This window comes from Trachinotus anak, unplaced genomic scaffold (genome assembly GCF_046630095.1).
Source record: "Trachinotus anak isolate AG129_WGS33_773 ecotype Australia unplaced genomic scaffold, CSIRO_AGI_Tana_v1 ptg000032l, whole genome shotgun sequence".
NCBI lineage: Eukaryota > Metazoa > Chordata > Actinopteri > Carangiformes > Carangidae > Trachinotus > Trachinotus anak.
This window is the reverse complement of record NW_027273883.1, coordinates 15,740,851-15,759,974: the sequence shown is the minus strand read 5'-3', so window position 1 is coordinate 15,759,974 and position 19,124 is coordinate 15,740,851. Positions and strand designations below refer to the sequence as shown.

Below are 19,124 nucleotides of genomic sequence, written 5' to 3'. Positions count from 1 at the left end.
ATACAACAAACAGGCATTTTATGATAAGGATTAAACTGCAAATGGAAAGTAGTTTATGAAGCTCTAAGATGAGTGCATTTCATAGAGTAGAAGACAAATTTAGGTCTTTGCACAGGGGATCTGAAAAAAATGAATAATTTTCACTATAATTACGTGTATAACATAAGAGCCCAGCAATAAATACTACAATTGTGGAGCTTATTTCAGCTTTTGCTAAGACTTTAGAAGAGTTATGTTTTATTCACTGCAGTAGGTTTAAGATCATGCAGTCCTGTATTTTCAAGGGTTCCTGTTGTACTGTCCACTCACTGCAACAGCTTCTTGCATATGCATGGCAGCAGCAAAAGTATTGTTTTTTATTGGCAGCTACACTAACTGAGAAGGCGGAGTAAGCAGAGTCAGAGAGGATGAGTACAGGCGTTGCCAGACAAAGATCAGCTTAGAATAAAGACAGATTCTCATCACACCAGAAAAATGTTGCACGGTAAGAAATTATTTTAAACATATAATTGTAATGCTTTTAAGCTGCATTAACAGAAAGGTGTGGTGCTATTATTTCTTGTTGAAGTGACTTAAAATAGTTATGTACAAACCTTGTCTTAGTTAATAGGTCATAATTTCTGCTGACAACAGAAATTGAATATCAAAGGTAAAGTCGACTTGTAATTTATTCATAAAGTATTCTGTGACCTCCAAACTAAGTCTAGTACCACAGTGGGAGCTAGTGTTGCACAGAACATTTTAAATGCAATGATTAAACACTTTAAAATCATATAAAGTAAATAAATCTAAATAAATAAAAATAAATCTACATATTCTGATTATAAAAGTAATCAAATTATTATGTTTTGCTTACTGCAAAATGTGTTAAAGTAACACGTGTCTCTAAAAACACATTTCTTCTTTTGTCCATTAGCCAACAACACTTCATATACAAGTAAAGCAGCTGAGGCAGGCTCAAGTACCAGATACATGACTATAGCCAATGTGGTCATCTACTCTGTGATATGTCTGGTTGGGACCCTTGGCAATGGCTTGGTCATCTACGTGACAGGCTGCAGAATGAAGAGAACGGTTAACTCCGTTTGGTTTCTCAACTTGGCCCTGGCTGACTTCCTCTTTACGGCCTTCCTGGTTTTCCTGATCGTGAGTGCCTCTCAGGAATACCAGTGGCAGTTTGGATCTTTCATGTGCAAGCTCAACTCTTTTGTGGGTGTTGTCAACATGTTTGCCAGTATCTTTCTTCTGATGGCCATAAGTCTGGACCGTTGTCTGTCCATCTGGGTGGTGGTGTGGGCGCAAAACAAGCGCACCGTGCGCAAGGCTCAGATCATAACTGCGGTCATATGGCTGGCTGCTGTCCTCTGCAGCACCCCTTACGCAAGCTTTCGCGACACTCGCACAATCTACGGGAAGACCTTTTGTGCTTATGTGCAGGACACACCATCGTGGACTCTCATCATTTTTCGCTTTGTTGTGGGCTTCTTCATCCCATTCCTGGTGATATGCGTCACTTATGTGGCCATATGTGTCCGCGCAAGGCGCCTGCAGAGGACGAGGAGTCGCAGATCTCGCCGAATTATTTTCTCTATCGTTTTTGCATTCTTCATCTGCTGGTTGCCCTTCCATGTCGTGCAATTTATAGAAATAAAGTACAGAAGTATAACAGAAGTCGGGAAATTTGTTAGCATTGCAGGCCCTGTAACTATGTATCTGGCTTTTTTGAACAGCTGCCTGAACCCCATCCTCTATGTTTTTATGTGTGATGAGTTCCAGAAGAAGCTCAAGCAGTCCGTGTGTTTTGTCCTGGAGAGTGCACTAGCCGAGGACCACTTGTCGTTCATGTCCTCTCGCTCCTTGTCCTCCCACCTCTCACGGATTTCCCGGAAGTCCGACTCTTCTGCGTCTACAGAGGGGAAAAGTAAAACCACTTCCTTCAACTTCACGGAGTGCAAAACGGTCGTGAACGAGGAGAGGGAAACACTGAGCACTGAATAAGACCGCCACATCCTGCCAGCGAAATCAGTGGAGAGGAAAGTAGATCACAGTCTGAAAACTGCATATCAGATTCATCGAGACTGTAAATCTGTGCACTGCATAAATGGGTGCATTTGCAAGGTGTGATTTTAATGTTTTCTTTTTTTTTCTTTCATTAAGTGTCTGATCACCAACAAGGGGTTTCACTTCTGGCTCCTCTAATCCTTATTTTTGTTTCACCTGATACAAATTCAACTTTTTCTCTTACATCGCATAGCTCCCGGTGTGTAATAACACCATAATAAAAGTACTTCGGCTTTCAAGATGTAAATGTTAAGATCTAGAAGTGAATTACTCTGTAATTTGTAATTGTACTGTGATAGAACTGTGTAACTCATTTTGTGAAAAGACCAGTTTTATGTTGATTCTTTTTTTTTTTTTTTTTTTTACAGTGCAGTTTATTGACCCTTGTTAACCGACATAGCAGCTTTCATGATACTCTCACAAAAGAGAATATTTAAATAATTGAGCTTTCATACGCTGAATAAAAACGTGTTGTTGATGGGGTGTTCGCTTCTTTCTACGTGACAAACACGGATCAGTGCTTCATCTTCACACGGAACCACAGTGGTGTATGCTTGGCTACCTGTGTTTGCAAAAATGAAACATACTCTCTACACCAGTCTCTGATGCACACTGCAAATCAACAGTGTTTGTTTGAAATGATTGAATGTAAAAGGAACATAATGTGAAACACAAAAGCTTGACACCTACTCTAGCACGTTTTGCAGTCATATTCTACAGGTATTGCAGAATATAGCAGTAGCTTTGTAAGTATCCAAGTTAGTTAGCAATATCTTCCTTGCCAGTGGCTTATGCAGACTAATGTATATGGATCATAGATATAGATTCCCTCCCAACTGGAGAAAAAACAAAACACAGGCTACAGTTTCTATGGTGTTCATTGCATTTAGATTTCACTGTGCTAAAACTGCAGTCAGCACTTCAACTTAAGTCAACGCCTAATTTCAAATCTGATAAGGTGTAATACAGATGAAAGTGGAAGTTCAGCTCTCTCTTGCTGCATTGTAGTTTCTGTAATTCCACATCTGCGACTTTACAACAGAGAACATGTTTTTAATTACATATTTATTAATTGACACTTCACTTTAGAATACAAAATGTAACCACAATTACATTTGCAGTTATTAAGGGTCTCTGGCTTGGATAGGTGACTAATAAAGAACCGACAAGCTACTATTCAAAAAAACGAATGAGTGAATATCACACTATATATTAAACTCTCTTGTGGCTTAACGCAGCAAGAGAAACCACTGCTGATTCATCGTGGTTGCTGTGGTCACCACCTCTTCTGGGTTAAAAAAGGGCCCAAATCTAAACATGTAAGAGACCACAGTGGCTTTTAATCAGTCTTATTAATGTTGAGGATACAGAAGTCACAGTTTTTGTGGAAAAAAAACTACTGATGAGCAGAGCTAATTTACTCAGACATATACACAGAATTTTTATGAATAAGTCTCACATCACTCGAGAAGACATTTCTGGACAATATATTGCATCAGACTTCAACATCTTTCAAAAGAAAACAAAAATTCTGCAATGCATAGGACATATGGTCTATTTAAGGCTCCAGGTTCGGTTAATACTTTCCATTGAGTCTGATAGTTTAGAGGGAAGGTCTTTTCAGACGTTCAGAGTTCTACGCCATGGCTCCATTCCAACTGCATAAAGTCCATTCTGTGGTCGAGAGCTACAGGGAGGCTAGTTAGCGATCATAAAGCTCCTTCATTTCCTTTAGGATCTTGATACTTTCACTGTATCTTAATTGGTTCTTGTTGGAGCACTCCTTCCATCTGGAAAAAAAGACCAATATGTCAGTTCAACTCATTCAAAACATTTGGATGTTTCAGTGGTTTTTCTTTCCTTGCTTGAACACACACGCTCACACACACACACAAGTTGTGCATCATGACTCAACAGTAGTGACTGTAACAGTAAGAATTCAAGTATGTTGTTGTAAATCACAATTTTAAATATTTCAGGATTAAATGTAAATAATTTTTATTTCGTTAGACTCAGCTGTTCAAACTGTTCAAATCTCATGTTGAAACCACTTTTTTCCTGTTTCTAATGTGAGAATACACACCCTCATGTTCTTACCCAGTACAACTCTAAAGTTGTCAAAGGTTTTTTTTTTTTTTTTTTCACCATTCAGCAAGCTTATCTAGGATGGTAGGAATGCTAAATGACATGAAGCTTGTTTATAGTTATGTGGTAGATGCAGAAATGCATAAAAGAACAACTTTAAAATTCTACTTCTGTTGAGAACAAAACAATTGGAAAATCATTTTGTTTTCAATTCAGGCTCCTTGTGGATTTTCACAAAGAACAATGCACTGTATAGATCAGATAACAACGGCTTGTTACCCCTTGTGCACCAAATGACACAAAATACCCATGGGAAAAACTTGACCTCAAAATGGGCTGTGTTCAGTAGACAGGACAATGAGAACAAAAACAAAAAGGTACAGGTTACAAATGGCTTCTCATGAAAACATACTTTTGCCTTATCTTTTTCCAGCGTTCCATGTGGTCACATAAGAGAGAACCTGATACAGGAACTGAATCTGTTGACTGTGTAGAGAGAAAATGGATTCATTAGTTATAGTTTATTAGTTAACTTATCAGCTAATGAACTTGATTTAATAATACACATCTGCAATCTAATATTGCAATGCAAGCAATAATTCTCATGCACATATTATACAGAACCTTGGTAACAGTGGATTTTTCAGTATGTGGGATCCTGAGATTGATGGGTTCACCAGAGGTGCTGATTGGACAGGAGGATGGAGGAGGGAGTCTGTACACATTCTGACCTTTACCATTGATCATGTCTGTGACCTGGCAAAAGAACAAACATGAGAAAAAGGTGCACAGTGGACGACCCATTCACACAAAATTATTCCTGGTGTTATGATGCCCCAATGCCATCTTCAGGATTTATAAATTATTTTGTGAATGAAAATACTGTAAGTACTCTCGTAAATAAATTTCACTGTTTCAAAGACATCAAAATGATCATGTAATACTCAGTAATCAAATAATCAGAATTAATGATATACTAATGATACTAACTGACAAAATCTAAACACTAAACATTTTCACACTTACCACTGGTGGTGTTTAAACACATATGCAGTTTCAGTTGTATTTGTAGGAATTCTGAGATATCTACTGCTGAGACATATACCAAACATAGGGAAGGAATTTCTTTTTTGTGCTGCTCAAAGCACTTAAAATTACAACTGAAATATCTAATAATCTAATAATCTTCATTGTCAGCTTTATATTGCTTAGCCACAAGGGAGTGCCCTTATACTGTTCAGACAGAGGCAGAGTGGTGCTAATGGCTTGTAAGAGTCTAGTATAGCTGTGCCCTTTATTTTACGATGCACATTTTTCAAAAGCTCTCTGTTATGTACTTATTTCTCATTATAGCCCCCATTTCCCTTGAAATGGGAAAACAACAATAATCAGCATTGGAGTACTTATTGTTTATGATCCCTTCAGCCCACTCCCTCCCGAGCAATTGGCCACACTAATTTTAATTTTTTTTGGTGATGTTTGCATATATTGCATAAAATTAAAATGATCCAACATAACTGTAAAGCCTCACCTCTTCCTCTACCATGCTGTGTGGTGGGCTTGGGGAAGCAGCAGGCTCTCGAACAGAAGGGTTGTTTCTCATCCAGGCGCGGCAGATAGGATACAGTGGGGTGCTGGTGTTGAACTGAGCCAAATCCACACTCCGATCAAACAACTTAATAATGTAAGCATCTGGCAAATGGAGAAAGACAAAGAATAGCAAGAAAAGATGAAAAAAAGGTAAGAAACTGATGGACAAAAAGGACAAACACTACAGTGGAATTTGTTGTTGAATTATTTTCAGTATTTGCAAGTTTACTTTGTTTATGCTGATTGCTCTCTGGTATTCCCTCATCCATCTCTTTTCTCTTCTTCCTCCGATGCTGTGGAAATCGAGATGAAGGTCTGGGGGAAAAAAAATCAAAACAAGAGTGAAGACTTTACACCATGTCCTGAAAATTCACAAAAGTCACTGCTTCTTGTATGATTTTATAAATTTTTTGCTGTATGTAGGGGAACAATGTTTAAATGTATAAGATAAACACATTGACAGAGGAGCCCCACATTGAAATGTTTTTTTCAGCCACAAATAATAGACAGAAAAATGTGGAAGTGTTTTTGAGCCACCGTTAGCTAAGGATTTAAAATACATACACTTGCCTTTTTCCAACAGATGATGGAGACAAATCCCTAGAAAAAGTAAGAAAATGCAATCTTATCAATTTTATCATAAAAGTACAAATGTTTTATGTTGAAATTATACACATTTAGTGACTCCATAGCACCAACCACAGCATATCATTAATTTCACAAAATTCTACAAATAAGACTGAAATCCAAAACATGGATCCATACTTGTTTAAAGAATCCGCTGATATTTTTCCAGTGTCCCCCTCATTTTGCTCCCTGTTCAAAATTAAATTATATTAGTTTGACTGGACAGTAATCGCAATGATAAGTTTGATATCAAAAATAATAATTTTTGTCTGACCTTTCATTTTCACTCTTCTCAACCAATCCCTTTAACACAGCATCCAATCTGCTGCGAGCACCAGTCCCCTCTAAATCTGCAGAAGTCATGATAAAAGTTGTATACAATTATAGAAATGACTAACTAAACCCACAATAAGGAGATTATATTTTTTAATGTAGGTGATATTAACATCCTGAATTTGAATAGTGAATATAATGCTAAATGCAATAGTCTTCGTCGAGAAGACTTGTAAATCGAATTAACTTTGGAGTCGCTGACAAATTCATCATTATGGAATATTTTCGTGAAAATCTCTAGGAGGCAGGGGGCTCTCACCTGGCCTTTCAGTTTTGATCTTGACGTGATGCATTGTCTCCGCCTTTCCAACGTATTTATTCCGCACGGTAATACAGGGGAAAAAAAACACACCAGCTTTCAAAGCCAAACGTTCACCGTCCTTCAGTGAAATATCTTTACGGCGATAACAACTTGTAACAGATGCTACTCTACAAAACGTACGACCGATACAGGACGCTTGCCTGCTAATTTGAACGTTGGCTAGCTAGCTGCGGTTATGCGTTAGCCATAACCATTGAATAACGTCAACGCTAGACCGAGAACCCAACTTTATCCAACTTTACCTATTATAACGATTAATTTACTGACAGTTAGTCCAAGTGATTTCCCCACATTCACTTGAAAGATACACTGGAATAGTCGTTTTACTATTATATTGAACCATAGCACTTACTAGCGCAAATTGCCGTTGCTAACTTAGCTTATTTTTAACGAACGCATAGCCTTTACAGACTTTCCTCTTCCGCGCGCTGCCGGTTTCCTGTTAACTGATTGGCGCCTGTGCCGCAAGGACCTCCTACGTGATTGGGTAACTGTCACGTCTATCATATTAAACTCGGCGTCTATTGGCTGGACGTCTTGGAGTAAATAACGATCGGCATAAACAGTGACGCTTTCTTCTGTGTTCAACGATAATATTAGACTGTGACTTTGGCACAAAAAGTAATTATGTTTTTAGTCGAAAAGTTGGACTCGTAGAATGGATGGAAATATCTTTAAAATGCTTGCTGTAGCCGCTTGATTTATCCGTACATCTCGTTTGATTTCATGGTTACTTTTGCGGACTTGCCAAATCAACAACTCAGCTCGACAGGCTTTAGTGGATAAGGTGGTCTTCGTCTTTATAGTCATATTAGAGTGAGACCTAAGTAACCCCGTCAGTCAGATATGTCGATCCAGCTATAATCTGAAGTCAAAGAGTTTAGTTAAAACTAGGCATAAACACTGAAACAGCTTCTTCCTGTGTGCTATTATGAGCCATCTGTGACTTTCAGAAGCTATCATGAAATCCAGGTAAGATCTAAACACCACATTTGTACAGCACCCGAAACCATAGTTGGAGTTGGTCACATGTTGTTTTTGCAGCGGTCGTCTGTTCACAAGGCAGGATCCCTTCCAACCAGCACCTAGATTGGGAAGGGTACAGGACTACCCATCCTGCAACCAGTCCCTGTCAAAAAAAAAGAAAAAAACAGTATGTTTCAAAGTAAACGTCACACATACAAGACATATCTGACTCTAATGTTGCTTTCCTCATATCTATCACTTTTTTGTTCTTTTGCAGACTTTAAGTCCAGTACGTTCAAACCAGCAATCCCGTGCACAAATACACTCTCAGAGCCAAGAGAGCCGACAGCCATCTGTCAGACGTGAACACTGTTTTGCCACCAGAGATGGACAACCTGATTTTTCAGAGTCCTGGCCCACCACTGACTGTGGATCTTCTCCTGACAGCGCTGCAACATCATCTGACATGGAGATACCTAAACAGTCTGAAAGAGCAGGGAAATCCACGGTTTCCTCTGAGCTAGGAGTTCAGCAGGATTCAGTGCTTGCAAAGTATGCTTTAATTTCACAGAGTCAAGACCATACCCTCAAACGTAGCAGTGCCTGTGCCCTATGTTATTCTCTTGAATAGAACTGTAACTTTTTTCACAGTGAAAAGTTAAGATAACTGTGATGTGAAGACTGGAAGATAAAAGAAAGAGATCAGCAGTTCTATTATTTAACAGTGGGAATAACTATTTGTAACCAGCACTGACCTTTTGGTCTTCCAGATACATAGAACGTTTTCGCCACGGTCGACCACAGAGTCGAGAGGCACGCCAGCAGATGGCTTCTGCCATTGGAGAGGAGCAGCTGCCTTTTTGGTGGATGTCACCCTCATCTTTACCCCCCAGTTCCACACCAACCAAAACAACAGACACGGGTATATTTTCACTTATTATCATTATCTTTAATGCAGGGAGTTTCAGGAAATGTTACCAGCTCCTAAGTTGAGAAGGAGATGGTAAACATTTCTAGTAAAATCCTACTGTGGAATCCCTTCCTCTGACCAGATCTGAGAGATGACCACGTGCCTGCCATTTTCAGTCCAGCTGGACAGCATCAACGTGACAGATCCCCTTCCCCATGTAGAGGATATCTTAGTGTGAGTGTAACCTGTTATTGTATTCTCTTTGTCTACTAAGTAGAAATAAAAGGTGTTTTGTTTGGAAGAAATTTCTTACCTACCTAGCTTACCTACAAATTTATATTTATTTCTTAAAAAAGTTTTTTAAAAAGTAGATATTGTTCCTCTTCTTGTTTGTGTTGTTTCAGTGTACTGTTTTAATGGATTAGTAGGTCTCCCGTGTCCTGGTTTATGCCATGTTTGTCTGCAAGGGAGACACCTTATTCCAACTAAGTGTGCATATAAATATTTGCATTTCAACACCACACCACATGTCCATTTGGAAACTACTGTGTTTACTAAATGCCTGGGAAGCCATCTCTTATGCAACCTTGTTTGATACATTTATGGCTCGCTCAGCCTGCTCATGTCAAATTTATCACCCTCATAAAATTCTAAAGGAACATTAGTGTATTTGTTAGCAATATAAGGCCAGATAATGTGATTGATTAGTTATATTTTTACTCAAATGCTACATATTGAATTACCTAGTTTTATTTTTTTACACAGTGTTGTGAGTGCTCTTAATATTATAATATAAAGAACAGAACTGTGGCTTATTGAGAGTTCTGCCTTTCTTTGTTTCTCAGGTTTTGTCAGACACCTCCCACAGTGAATTTGATGACACAGAGATACTCCACCTTCAAGAGAGGGCCAGCAGACTTCTGCTGAGAGGGTATGAAGACCAGTTAGTAATATTAATAATGCACTAATTAATTCCTTTAACTGTAAGTAACCTCTTGTTTTTTTTAACAGTGAACGCACTCTGAGTGATGGATCAATCCCTGTCAGCTCAGAGGGCCTGGAGTGCTCAGATTTCTCTTCTCCAGTCAGCATAGATGAGCCAGTGCGACGACCTTTGATTCCTAGTTTAATAAAATCTACTACAGGTAAGGTGACAGTGGAGTAGAATACAGTTCTTGTCTTCTTCCAATGTAAACATGCACAGTGCTGTTCCCTCTCATGCAACTTGTATGCTTATATATGGTATTTTAAACTGTGCTGTTGTGTCAGTGTTATTGTGCAATGTGTTCCTTAACATTTACAGCAAAGGCCAGCTCAAACTCAGTTCAAGCTGTGTCCTCCCAAAAATCTGTCCTTCCCTCTTTGGGGCCCCCCACACGTCCGGAAGAGGACATCTTGTTCCAGTGGCGTTTAAGGAGAAAGATGGAGCAGGCCAGAGAGTGGCCTCAGTCCCTGAAACACTCCAGTCTTCAGTCTACCACCTTCAGCTGGCGGGCACCCAGTTTAAGCCCTACCTCAGCTGGTGGACAGGCTTACAAGGTTGGAGTTCATGATATTTATTCCATTTGGTTTAATATTTATTTCAGATTTACATAATAATTTTGATGTCCTCCTTCTTGTGTCATCTGTAGCAACAACAGAGTACTCAACCTCCTGATTTCATACAAAAAAATACCTCTCCACACATCATTGCTCCCCAGCCAGAAGTCAAAGAAGCCCACAGATCATGTCCCCCAGCTTCAGGTCCACCTCCCTCTCCTGCCTATGTTGTCTCTGACTCTTCTGTCTCTCAGCCCCAGAGTATTGCCCATGTTCCTGCACATATGCATCTACTCTGTGATGTATTGCCCTGTCCCATCCAGTCATCTCATGCTCCTGCACAACAAAACATTTCACAGAGGGTAGATGAGTTCCACACCAAAGTTGTCAGTAAAAAGACCCAAGCCCCTGAGAACTCAACAGATATCGTAACTGATAAACCTATTCGTGAACATATATCATCCTCATCATGTGCTTCATCTGGAGCTATAAAAGAAGAGTGGCATCTTCACAACAGAAGGTTTGAGAGTAACAAGAAAGAGAAAGCTCAGACAAAAGAGTCAGGGAGGAATGAGAAGGAGACAGCGATGTCCATCAGAAGGCAAAAGAAATCAAGGTGAAGTATTGAAACATGCACACAGTGTACAAAATTCAAAAAGTCAGATTGCTTATTATAGATTTGTTGCAGATATACCGTGAACAAACAACATACTGATGGCCTTAGCTCTACAAAGAAGAGTTCTTCACATCAGAGACTTCCCAAAAAGGTCATGCCGTTCGCTGAACAGCAGCAACAGGAGGGAAGCCAGGGTTTTTCCAGTGAGAGCTGCACTGGTGAACATGCACCACCACCTTCTCCTATCCACAGTACTTCAAGACAGGTCAGCACATGCACAAGCTGCAAAGGTTCTTTTTACCAACTTCAACAGCCCTCAGGTTGTTTCTTTCATCTTCTTGATATAGTTTGACTAATATAAGAGCAGGGAGGTTTTCTGCTTCTTTGGTCCTAATGTTTTTCCTGCTGTGTTAATAACTTGATAACTTGCTAGCAGCATGTTGCTGATCAATATAGAGTAGTTTGTGAGGATTTATACATCTTAGATTTGATAGTCATGCACATGAGGTGGTTATTAAATCCAAGAAAGCCATACTTGAGTTCTTGTGGGAAACTACCCTTTCATGTTGTTTTTAGGAGATGGACTGTATGTGAGGTATTGTCCTATTAAATAATTTAAGATACATGAGTTCATTAATAACCATGTTAAAATGACAAGAAAAAAGGCAAACATTCTTATCCTAAAAATACACTGCATTTACTAGTTTTTTAATGGCGCTGCCATCACTCTTCACACCTTGTATTTTTCAGACATCATCATCTGATATTAATGCAATTGTGGTATTAGGGTATTAACCAGTAGGGTGTTCTCATTGGGCCTTGACAGGTTGTTTCAGAGGTATTGTTCCCTACAGTGGATTCATCACCTGCTCAGAGGTCCCCCATCTCTATGGTTTCTCCTCCTTACGTTGCCTCTGCACCTCCACAATCCCCAGTTCCTCCGTGTAACACACAGAACTCTATGGAGGTCATTTCACAGCTGCTGCAGGAGGCTGAAGGTGAGCTTACGGCAGCAAAGAGCACCAACCTTTTACCCTGTAGTTAATTGTGGAGAATGTATTCTGACCTATGAATAGCTTCCATTCCCAGCATTCCAAACCCCTTTAGGTCAAAAGCCCTCAAACTTTTATTTTTGTTGTGCATGCTGCTTGTATGTGGAGCTGGTAACACTTGTGTTCCATGTTCGATTGTGTGGTAGTCTTAACTACCTATGCTGATATTTCATTATCATCCCTTTCCTTCACTGATCATTACCTTCAACAGAACTTATTTCTTTTCATTCCAGATTCAGATGAAAAGGAGTTTGACGATGACCCTTTGTTACAAGTCCTCCGGAAACAGAGAAAATGGGTAAAGGAGCAGATCAGGTAAAATATAAATGAAATTACTCGGCTAGTCAAAGAGATTACCATCATTTATGTGAATTGATGTTGTTCCGTGAAGGCCGTCAGTCTTAAAATCTCATTAGAATCATCTAAACATATCACCCCAAATTCCAGAAAAATAATCTTACTTTATTTTTCTTTTATTCCAGTGAGGTGGACTCTATGTTGAATGAATTCCTGGATGAGAAACAAGTTACTTGAACATTGGCAAGAGGCACTTGATGCAGTCACTTTTATTTTTATAAAAGAAATAAAGTTTATTTGTACTTTTCAGAAGAAATATTTCCACATTAAAGAGTTTGGAGATACGTTTGTGTGCATGATTAATCACAATCACAATCACAATATAGTGCATTTTACAAAAGTTGCACAAAAAGAGGCAGCAGTTTGATACGTGAACACAGAATATTTACAAAGACTAGTTCCATGACACATAATGTAAGATTGATGAATATTAGCAGAACAGTATATACAAACCTCAGAGAGCGGGGAATATTAGAACAGTGCCAGGAACAGGACAAATGTGTGTTTTGGCACGTTGAGTGTTGCTGTGAGTGGAGGAGCCTGAAGTTATTTCTGTTTTGCCTGCGTGTTCTGGCTTCTGTTGCATTTGCTGTCATACAAGGTGAATATGGTAGAGTGATCTGAGTGTATGGTATTAATGTGGTGAGGTCAGGGATCTGGAGTTTTCAGTTTCCAGCATAGGTGCAGATATGATAAGGATGCCATCTGGAGAGACTGCTGACTGCAAAGCCATGGCATCCACTCCCTTTGGGATTCGGTAGCGGCGGTTAAACTGCCGTGTTGTAAACCCAGGACCATCCTTACAAAAGATAGAGAGTAACACAAATTCAAATGATTACATTCTCCATAAGTGTTGTAAAAAACAAAATCCAAAACAAAAGTTTGGGAGTGGTCCACCTAGAATACCAACCTTTTTTTCTTCATGCTTTCCTTGAACTTCTACAAAGTCCCCTACCACTTTAACCATGAGGTCCTCTGGGTTGAAGAGCTTTACATCAACTTGAACTGTAAATCCAGTGTCATCACAGTTCACCTGCCAAAGCGAGTCAAAATTAGTGAATTATTATATACAAATAAAATATCTCTATGCACAGAAACTAAAACAAATAAAAAGAGATATCCTTGACAGTGTTTGAGTTTGGAAGTTCATTGTTGACGAAGCAGTAGTTTGATTAAAAAGAAAAAAAAGTTCTACGTCATACTTTTATGGGGGTTTTCAACTGCATCTTGGAGTCTTCATCTGCTGAAGATGTAGATGCAGTTGAATATTCTGGAAAAGGCTATTAAGGGGGGTGGGAGGGGGGCAACTTTTCAAGTAGATAGAGTGGATTCTCAGCCTATTGAAAATATTGTAAAAAGCCATTCGATATCAGTTTTTATTTAGTTGTACTGAGCCAAAATGAACGCAATCAACATTTGAAAAAAAAAATGTTTATCATAGCAACTTAAAATACTTACCTCTGCAGGGCTGGTATTATCAGTCTCTGGTATCAATAAGTTCGGGGACCAATTATATTGTCCATAGGTCCCATTCAGCCGAGGAATAAGAGGTGGTAAAACTTTCTCCCATGGGATACCACCAACTGGCAGAGTAGGTGGCAGGATGAAGTCCATTTCTAATCAGTAGAAAAATAGAAACAATAATAATAATAATTACAAATAAAAATTAGAAAAGAAGGGTTGACTTAGCAGCTGAGGCTAAGGCAGACTACAAGGCATACAGCACTGTCAGACTACAGAGTATACTGCACTTACCTCTTCTTAAATTTCCTGACCAAGTGAGTGTACAAGAGGGAAAGGACAGCCCCTGTTTAACTGCTTGTGTTCCCCGCTTGTGTTAAGTCCTGAATGAGATATGATGAGCACCAGGGATGAACTGGTGCGTCCGCCTGTCTGGCTCCAAGCTCCTCTCCCTCTGGGTGTTGGCTGTGACACTCTGTTGTGTTGTGAGTTTTATACCGGAGTTACATAATGAGTTGGGAATCCATAGTGGAATGGGAGACCTTGCTTCTGTTATGTTCTGGACTAATGCGTACCCTTGGGTGTTCTGGCAGGGCCATATAGGATAAGAGTGTATTGTTTGGCCAGTGGCGCAGCTGTTGCAGGCTTATTGGCAATTATCGTGTTTATCAGCCATTACCAATGTTGTAGCCTGCAGTTTATTCCTAGTTATCAGACCTGTTACGAACTATATGCTTAAGGTCTGTTGTCAAGGAAGGTCTATCCAAAAATAAGTTCAAAAGACGGTGTTGTTGACCCTCGTGAGCCTGTGTCAGACAGACAGTGACAGCAGGGGCGTCAAACACATGCCAGACCACGTGTGCCACCAATGAGACACTTTCCCCTCATCACTCATTCTTACAGTGGTAGAAGACTATTCATATCATTTACAAAAGTAAAAGTAGCCATACTAAACCGTAAAAATAATCAATTACAAGTAAAAGTCCTGTCAATATTCAAGCACAGAAGCCTCATCAGCAAAATGTAAACTACTTGGCAGTATCAAAATAAAAGTACTCATAATGCAGAACATGTGGTCCTGTGGGTAATTTTATCAACTTGACACTTTTTTAGTGTAGTTTGAACAATATATTTAATTTGATAAGCTGGTTGGATGGTTTCTAAATAAAATCTTTATTTTTAAAGTAACAAATTAATTAGACAACTATTTAAGATGTGAAAAGAATGTAGTGAGGAAAAAAAAAAAACCTCAGAAATATTAAGTACAATGAAATGGAAGTACCTAAAATTGTATTATACATGAGTAAATGTATACTACCACTTCACTCTGAATACACAAATAGAATTTAACACATTTGATAAAAAATACACAATGTCCATGACAGGACTCTCCCATTAGGTTACTCCCTGAATCATGACAAGGCCTGTGCTGATACTTCTTGTTCTTGGCACACACCAATAAAGTCAGAGGGCACATGTTCTCCCCATTAGTAATGTGGAACCTGTCACTTAAGCTTTGACTGAGGTGACTAAAAATGGCACTGATTATGTTATGACTCATATAGGATGATAGGGAAGTGGGAACATTTGGAGGGATTAAGTTATTGGGTTTCACAACAGGCGCCGGTGACTGTCCAGACTTTAGGACACCTCTGTAACAATGTAAAAATATTAGGAGTATATAAAGAGAAACAGCTAAGTCACCAGGCAAAATGTCCATACAGATTCATAAATAGAGTGATAAAGATTTTCCAACATAAGTATGAAATTCTGACTTGTCCCAGGAAATACAGTACAATTTTTTATTCAACATTCATACAGAAGTAAAAATAGTTTTGGGTGCACACTCACATACAAACAATTAACATTTTTAAGTCAGGAAAAAGACCTGAACAAACCTCAATGCACATCCAGCCATGTCATTAGATACAGTTAGATACTGTACATGGCAGTTAACAGCATATTCTATGCAAGATTAATTAGCCTACTCCAAAACCAAGACTTTCTTAAATGCCAAGACAAGAGAAAAAAACTAATTTCCAAGTCTGTACTGCATTTATCTCTTCAAAACATAAAGGATTGCCCTGTTAATGTGTTGTTCAGCCATTGAATTTAGCTCCAGAAATCAAACCAATAATCAAAATGAAAACTTTAAAATCACTGTAGTTTAAGAGAGAAATTTCTTTGGTCCAATACAGTGGATCATTAGTATTTTTTCAAAAGACCTGTCATCAAAAAACATCTCAAGGAATGCCCAGTGGAATTGTAAAGGAGAGGTAGTCTCCCACCTCCCCCCACTCTGCTCTGAAGTGCTGGAAGATGACGATCCAGGTTGTGAGCACTGCTACCCACAAGAATAACCCCAGCGCTGACCTTTTAACATCTAGATGACAAACACATGAGAGACAATTACTTGACATTAAAGCAACGATCGTACAGATATCGTATCATGCTCTGACTTTGCCTAAATCTTTAAAAAAAAAATACAGCTCAGAAAATTGCAAATATACTGTTTACCAACATTTTATTAAGTACATGTGTTGTACATCAAAGATGTCAGTGGCAAAGTATTTTCTTTTTCAAACAGAAATACTAACCACAAAAACATTAGCTGTCTATAAGTGTCAATAAGTGTCTGCCATGCATATTTTGTCCTACTTATAAGCTTAAGAGTATGGATGGGCAGTATAAACCAAATCAATACTGTGATAATTCTCACTGAATTGTATTAATATCAACATGTCAACAATATACACTAAAGGCTTAAAAATCACAAGCTAAATCATATTCATTTCTGCTGAGTCAAATGGTTTTTAGAACTTTCTTGTAACAAAATCCTATAGTTAAAAAAAAATAATCTATTTTTAGGCATTTGGATCTTACTTCTATGGAATTCTGTTTTAAAAAACAGTACATAAAGAAGCATCATAAATTATACCTATTCATTGAACAGTCCTACTTAGAAAGCATTTAATAAACTTTCTTCACCTAAAAAAAAAAAAGTCATCCCATAGATCCAAACAGATGTGCGTATACACAATGTACACCAATTCCTTTGATTTTAAGTTAAACTTAAACTTAAGTTAACCTTTGTCAAAGTGCTAATATCGACAGAATTAGGAATTCATGAGTGAATACATATTTTTAGTAAAATTAAGTAAGTGCAGCAATGGTGTGTAAAATCAACTGGTATTATAGTAGTTATAGTAGATAAGTTCTGACACTTACAGGTTTTTATCTGGAGCTGTTCAGTGTAGGATGGCTTTACAAAGGCTTCCTTAAAGAACCATACCACATTGACCAGCCAGAGGAACGGCAAAAAAGCAAAGCCACCTGTGGGAAAAAAAAAAAAAGAGAAAGGGGAAAAAAAACATCATCATTTACAACACAACTGAATTAAAATTTAAGCAAACCTACTCTATACTGCTCATTTACTTAACATAAGGCTCCCAGTCACTGGAACTGCACTGACAACAACCCCACCCCTCATTAAATGAGACTATATCAGACCATTTTAATATAAATGCATAACTTATGGAGGCAGGTGTTCAACTACACTTGCATGTAACCAGAATTTACAAACCAAAGGGGAGGAGGTAAGACTAAATATAAAAATGTTTGTACCAATGGTTATCCTGTCATGACTAATTTTGAAGAACTCTCACCTAAATAATACTTTCGGCATAGGCTTAGCTTCTCCTCGTTGGGCAGTCGCTCCAGGTTCATCTTTAATGCGTCTGGGTCCTGCTAAAGAAAGAAAGACAAGTTCCATTGCAGAACCGGCAGGAGAGACCAACCCTAAGATATGAAACATTTGTGGAGGGAGGTGATGCTAATGATGGCTGCGATTAAAACAAGATCCTCTACTGGCCTGGACGTGATTTAAATTAAGTAATCTTAAGAAAACTGTATAAAATCCGAGGGGTAAGGTATCCCTGTAGTGCTTGCTGACCTAGTTTGCATTGTCAGATGACCAGCAATTCAACTCATGCTAACATTAGCATTTCGTTACTTTAGCAGAGTAACATTAGGTTGTTTCGATTACTACAAACAGCCGTAGCAGTAACTACATCGGTCTCCGGATGCTGGGCGATGCCGTTTTATAATATTTCTAGAGGATACGGAAACTGTATGCCACTGTGATAATTTACCTGGTATTTTTAAGGCTAAAAAGTCGTCGTCAGTTAATTAAATGGAAACAATCGAACACTTCCTTCTTCTTCGTCTTCTGAATCGCATTCTTCTTCGTCTTCGCTCTTTGTTGTGTTTAGGACAAGCACACACGGACATGCAAATACCGCCACCTACTGAAATGGAGTTTGTGACGCGTTACCACCACAGACGGTTTGGTGACAGCATGTGTTTTTATATGAATAAAAGACTGACAAATGGACTGACGAAAAATGATTTGTATGAAAATGAAAATTTTCAAATGAATCCATTACATATAACTCATAGTTCTCCATAGGCCTTCTAGAAAAAAAGTTTGGGAACTCCGTAGCCAGGAAGGTATGATGATAATAATAATAATAATAATGTTTGTGGGCAAATCTAAAATGTGAGTGGCAAAAACAAAAAACAAAAACAAAAAAAAAACAAAAAAGTTTTTGTTGAAGAAGTTCAGATTAAAATTACTTTTCTAGTGCTGCCTTAGCCAAATTATTCTGCAACATGATCTCCCTCTTTTACATGGGCTGAAACCTCATTATCAGCTTTTTGTGGGCAACGATGCATAGCCTACTTCCATCTACTGTATTGCAATGTAGAGCTGGGGCACTATAAATCATGGTTGTAAGGAACTTAATCGTCACAACTGACTGTAAATTCTGTGTTCCTCTTTATCTGCCTTTGCATCTCATTCCCTCTGCCAGATCTTAATTGTGGCTAAATAAATTAATCATTAAGTCTTCCTTATCAAAGGCTATTTCACTTTTATTAATGCACTGTTCCTATCATGCTGAATAGTGTGATTGTCCTCACTGATACCAAGCTGTTTGGTATTTTGTATGATGTTGATACGATTTATAACACGTTTATTATGATAACATGTCTTGCAATATTTAACTCACCAATAGCCTATTTATTATTTGTAATCTGGCTGCTTCTTCAAGACCATTTCAACAGCATATACGAAATTTTGAATTTCAATATATAGGATCCACCTAAACTTAATCAGAAATAATTCGTGAATTCAGTTTAGTTGTC

General features: G+C 38.4%; 5 protein-coding genes across 10 annotated transcripts; 2 read left to right on the top strand and 3 right to left on the bottom strand.

Moving 5' to 3' along the window:
- The first annotated feature begins 37 nt into the window (after nt 1-37).
- Nucleotides 38-2,539, top strand: LOC139613800 (chemerin-like receptor 1). The gene is made up of 2 exons (XM_071470709.1): nt 38-484; nt 917-2,539. Exons 1-2 carry the CDS (start codon nt 475-477, stop codon nt 1,996-1,998), a joined length of 1,092 nt encoding a protein of 363 aa, XP_071326810.1. The 5' UTR covers nt 38-474; the 3' UTR covers nt 1,999-2,539.
- Nucleotides 2,540-3,381: 842 nt separating this feature from the next.
- lin37 (lin-37 DREAM MuvB core complex component) lies at nt 3,382-8,870 on the bottom strand. 4 transcript variants are annotated; one of them, XM_071470733.1, is made up of 10 exons: nt 8,740-8,870; nt 8,022-8,147; nt 6,638-6,713; nt 6,502-6,552; nt 6,301-6,336; nt 5,966-6,051; nt 5,678-5,838; nt 4,771-4,902; nt 4,559-4,632; nt 3,382-3,851 (listed from the first exon to the last, which is right to left on the bottom strand). In XM_071470733.1, the coding sequence occupies exons 2-10, from the start codon at nt 8,029-8,031 to the stop codon at nt 3,764-3,766; spliced, it is 714 nt and encodes a 237-aa protein (XP_071326834.1). In that variant the 5' UTR covers nt 8,032-8,147; nt 8,740-8,870; the 3' UTR covers nt 3,382-3,763. The 4 variants fall into 4 exon arrangements, with proteins under 4 accessions (XP_071326834.1, XP_071326835.1, XP_071326832.1 ...); XM_071470734.1 differs by lacking the exon at nt 8,740-8,870 and adding an exon at nt 8,244-8,364; XM_071470731.1 differs by lacking the exons at nt 8,022-8,147; nt 8,740-8,870 and adding an exon at nt 6,956-7,578.
- proser3 (proline and serine rich 3) lies at nt 7,582-12,742 on the top strand. 2 transcript variants are annotated; one of them, XM_071470675.1, is made up of 13 exons: nt 7,582-7,990; nt 8,063-8,171; nt 8,262-8,536; nt 8,755-8,906; nt 9,037-9,128; nt 9,740-9,825; nt 9,906-10,039; nt 10,198-10,433; nt 10,526-11,049; nt 11,122-11,314; nt 11,876-12,047; nt 12,335-12,416; nt 12,584-12,742. In XM_071470675.1, exons 1-13 carry the CDS (start codon nt 7,980-7,982, stop codon nt 12,633-12,635), a joined length of 2,118 nt encoding a protein of 705 aa, XP_071326776.1. In that variant the 5' UTR covers nt 7,582-7,979; the 3' UTR covers nt 12,636-12,742. The 2 variants fall into 2 exon arrangements, with proteins under 2 accessions (XP_071326776.1, XP_071326777.1); XM_071470676.1 differs by having other exon boundaries at nt 7,594-7,990; nt 11,876-12,016.
- On the bottom strand, nt 12,652-14,382 carry hspb6 (heat shock protein, alpha-crystallin-related, b6). The gene is made up of 4 exons (XM_071470737.1): nt 14,214-14,382; nt 13,917-14,074; nt 13,369-13,491; nt 12,652-13,257 (listed from the first exon to the last, which is right to left on the bottom strand). The coding sequence occupies exons 2-4, from the start codon at nt 14,070-14,072 to the stop codon at nt 13,093-13,095; spliced, it is 444 nt and encodes a 147-aa protein (XP_071326838.1). The 5' UTR covers nt 14,073-14,074; nt 14,214-14,382; the 3' UTR covers nt 12,652-13,092.
- Nucleotides 14,383-15,073: 691 nt separating this feature from the next.
- On the bottom strand, nt 15,074-18,216 carry psenen (presenilin enhancer, gamma-secretase subunit). Of its 2 annotated transcripts, none has more exons than XM_071470739.1 (4): nt 18,071-18,216; nt 17,585-17,666; nt 17,148-17,252; nt 15,074-16,302 (listed from the first exon to the last, which is right to left on the bottom strand). In XM_071470739.1, the coding sequence occupies exons 2-4, from the start codon at nt 17,643-17,645 to the stop codon at nt 16,163-16,165; spliced, it is 306 nt and encodes a 101-aa protein (XP_071326840.1). In that variant the 5' UTR covers nt 17,646-17,666; nt 18,071-18,216; the 3' UTR covers nt 15,074-16,162. The 2 variants fall into 2 exon arrangements, with proteins under 2 accessions (XP_071326840.1, XP_071326841.1); XM_071470740.1 differs by having other exon boundaries at nt 17,585-17,663; nt 18,071-18,195.
- Between the last annotated feature and the right edge of the window lie 908 nt (nt 18,217-19,124).

What these genes read in the sequence shown, in the direction of transcription:
- lin37 (XM_071470731.1), bottom strand. Translation starts at nt 6,989, where the DNA reads ATGCATCACGTCAAGATCAAAACTGAAAGGCCAG. An exon ending in GAGAAGAGTGAAAATGAAAG is followed by an intron (nt 6,553 to 6,637) that starts GTCAGACAAAAA and finishes AATTTTGAACAG; the next exon opens with GGAGCAAAATGAGGGGGACA. An exon ending in ACAGCATGGTAGAGGAAGAG is followed by an intron (nt 4,903 to 5,677) that starts GTGAGGCTTTAC and finishes TTCTTTTGCCAG; the next exon opens with GTCACAGACATGATCAATGG.
- psenen (XM_071470739.1), bottom strand. Translation starts at nt 17,645, where the DNA reads ATGAACCTGGAGCGACTGCCCAACGAGGAGAAGCTAAGCCTATGCCGA. An exon ending in ATGCCGAAAGTATTATTTAG is followed by an intron (nt 17,253 to 17,584) that starts GTGAGAGTTCTT and finishes TTTTTCCCACAG; the next exon opens with GTGGCTTTGCTTTTTTGCCG. An exon ending in ACAGCTCCAGATAAAAACCT is followed by an intron (nt 16,303 to 17,147) that starts GTAAGTGTCAGA and finishes TTTGTCATCTAG; the next exon opens with ATGTTAAAAGGTCAGCGCTG.
- hspb6 (XM_071470737.1), bottom strand. Translation starts at nt 14,072, where the DNA reads ATGGACTTCATCCTGCCACCTACTCTGCCAGTTGGTGGTATCCCATGG. An exon ending in ATAATACCAGCCCTGCAGAG is followed by an intron (nt 13,492 to 13,916) that starts GTAAGTATTTTA and finishes TCGCTTTGGCAG; the next exon opens with GTGAACTGTGATGACACTGG. An exon ending in GAAAGCATGAAGAAAAAAAG is followed by an intron (nt 13,258 to 13,368) that starts GTTGGTATTCTA and finishes ATCTTTTGTAAG; the next exon opens with GATGGTCCTGGGTTTACAAC.
- proser3 (XM_071470675.1), top strand. An exon ending in AGCAGACTTCTGCTGAGAGG is followed by an intron (nt 9,826 to 9,905) that starts GTATGAAGACCA and finishes TTTTTTTAACAG; the next exon opens with TGAACGCACTCTGAGTGATG. An exon ending in TGGGTAAAGGAGCAGATCAG is followed by an intron (nt 12,417 to 12,583) that starts GTAAAATATAAA and finishes CTTTTATTCCAG; the next exon opens with TGAGGTGGACTCTATGTTGA.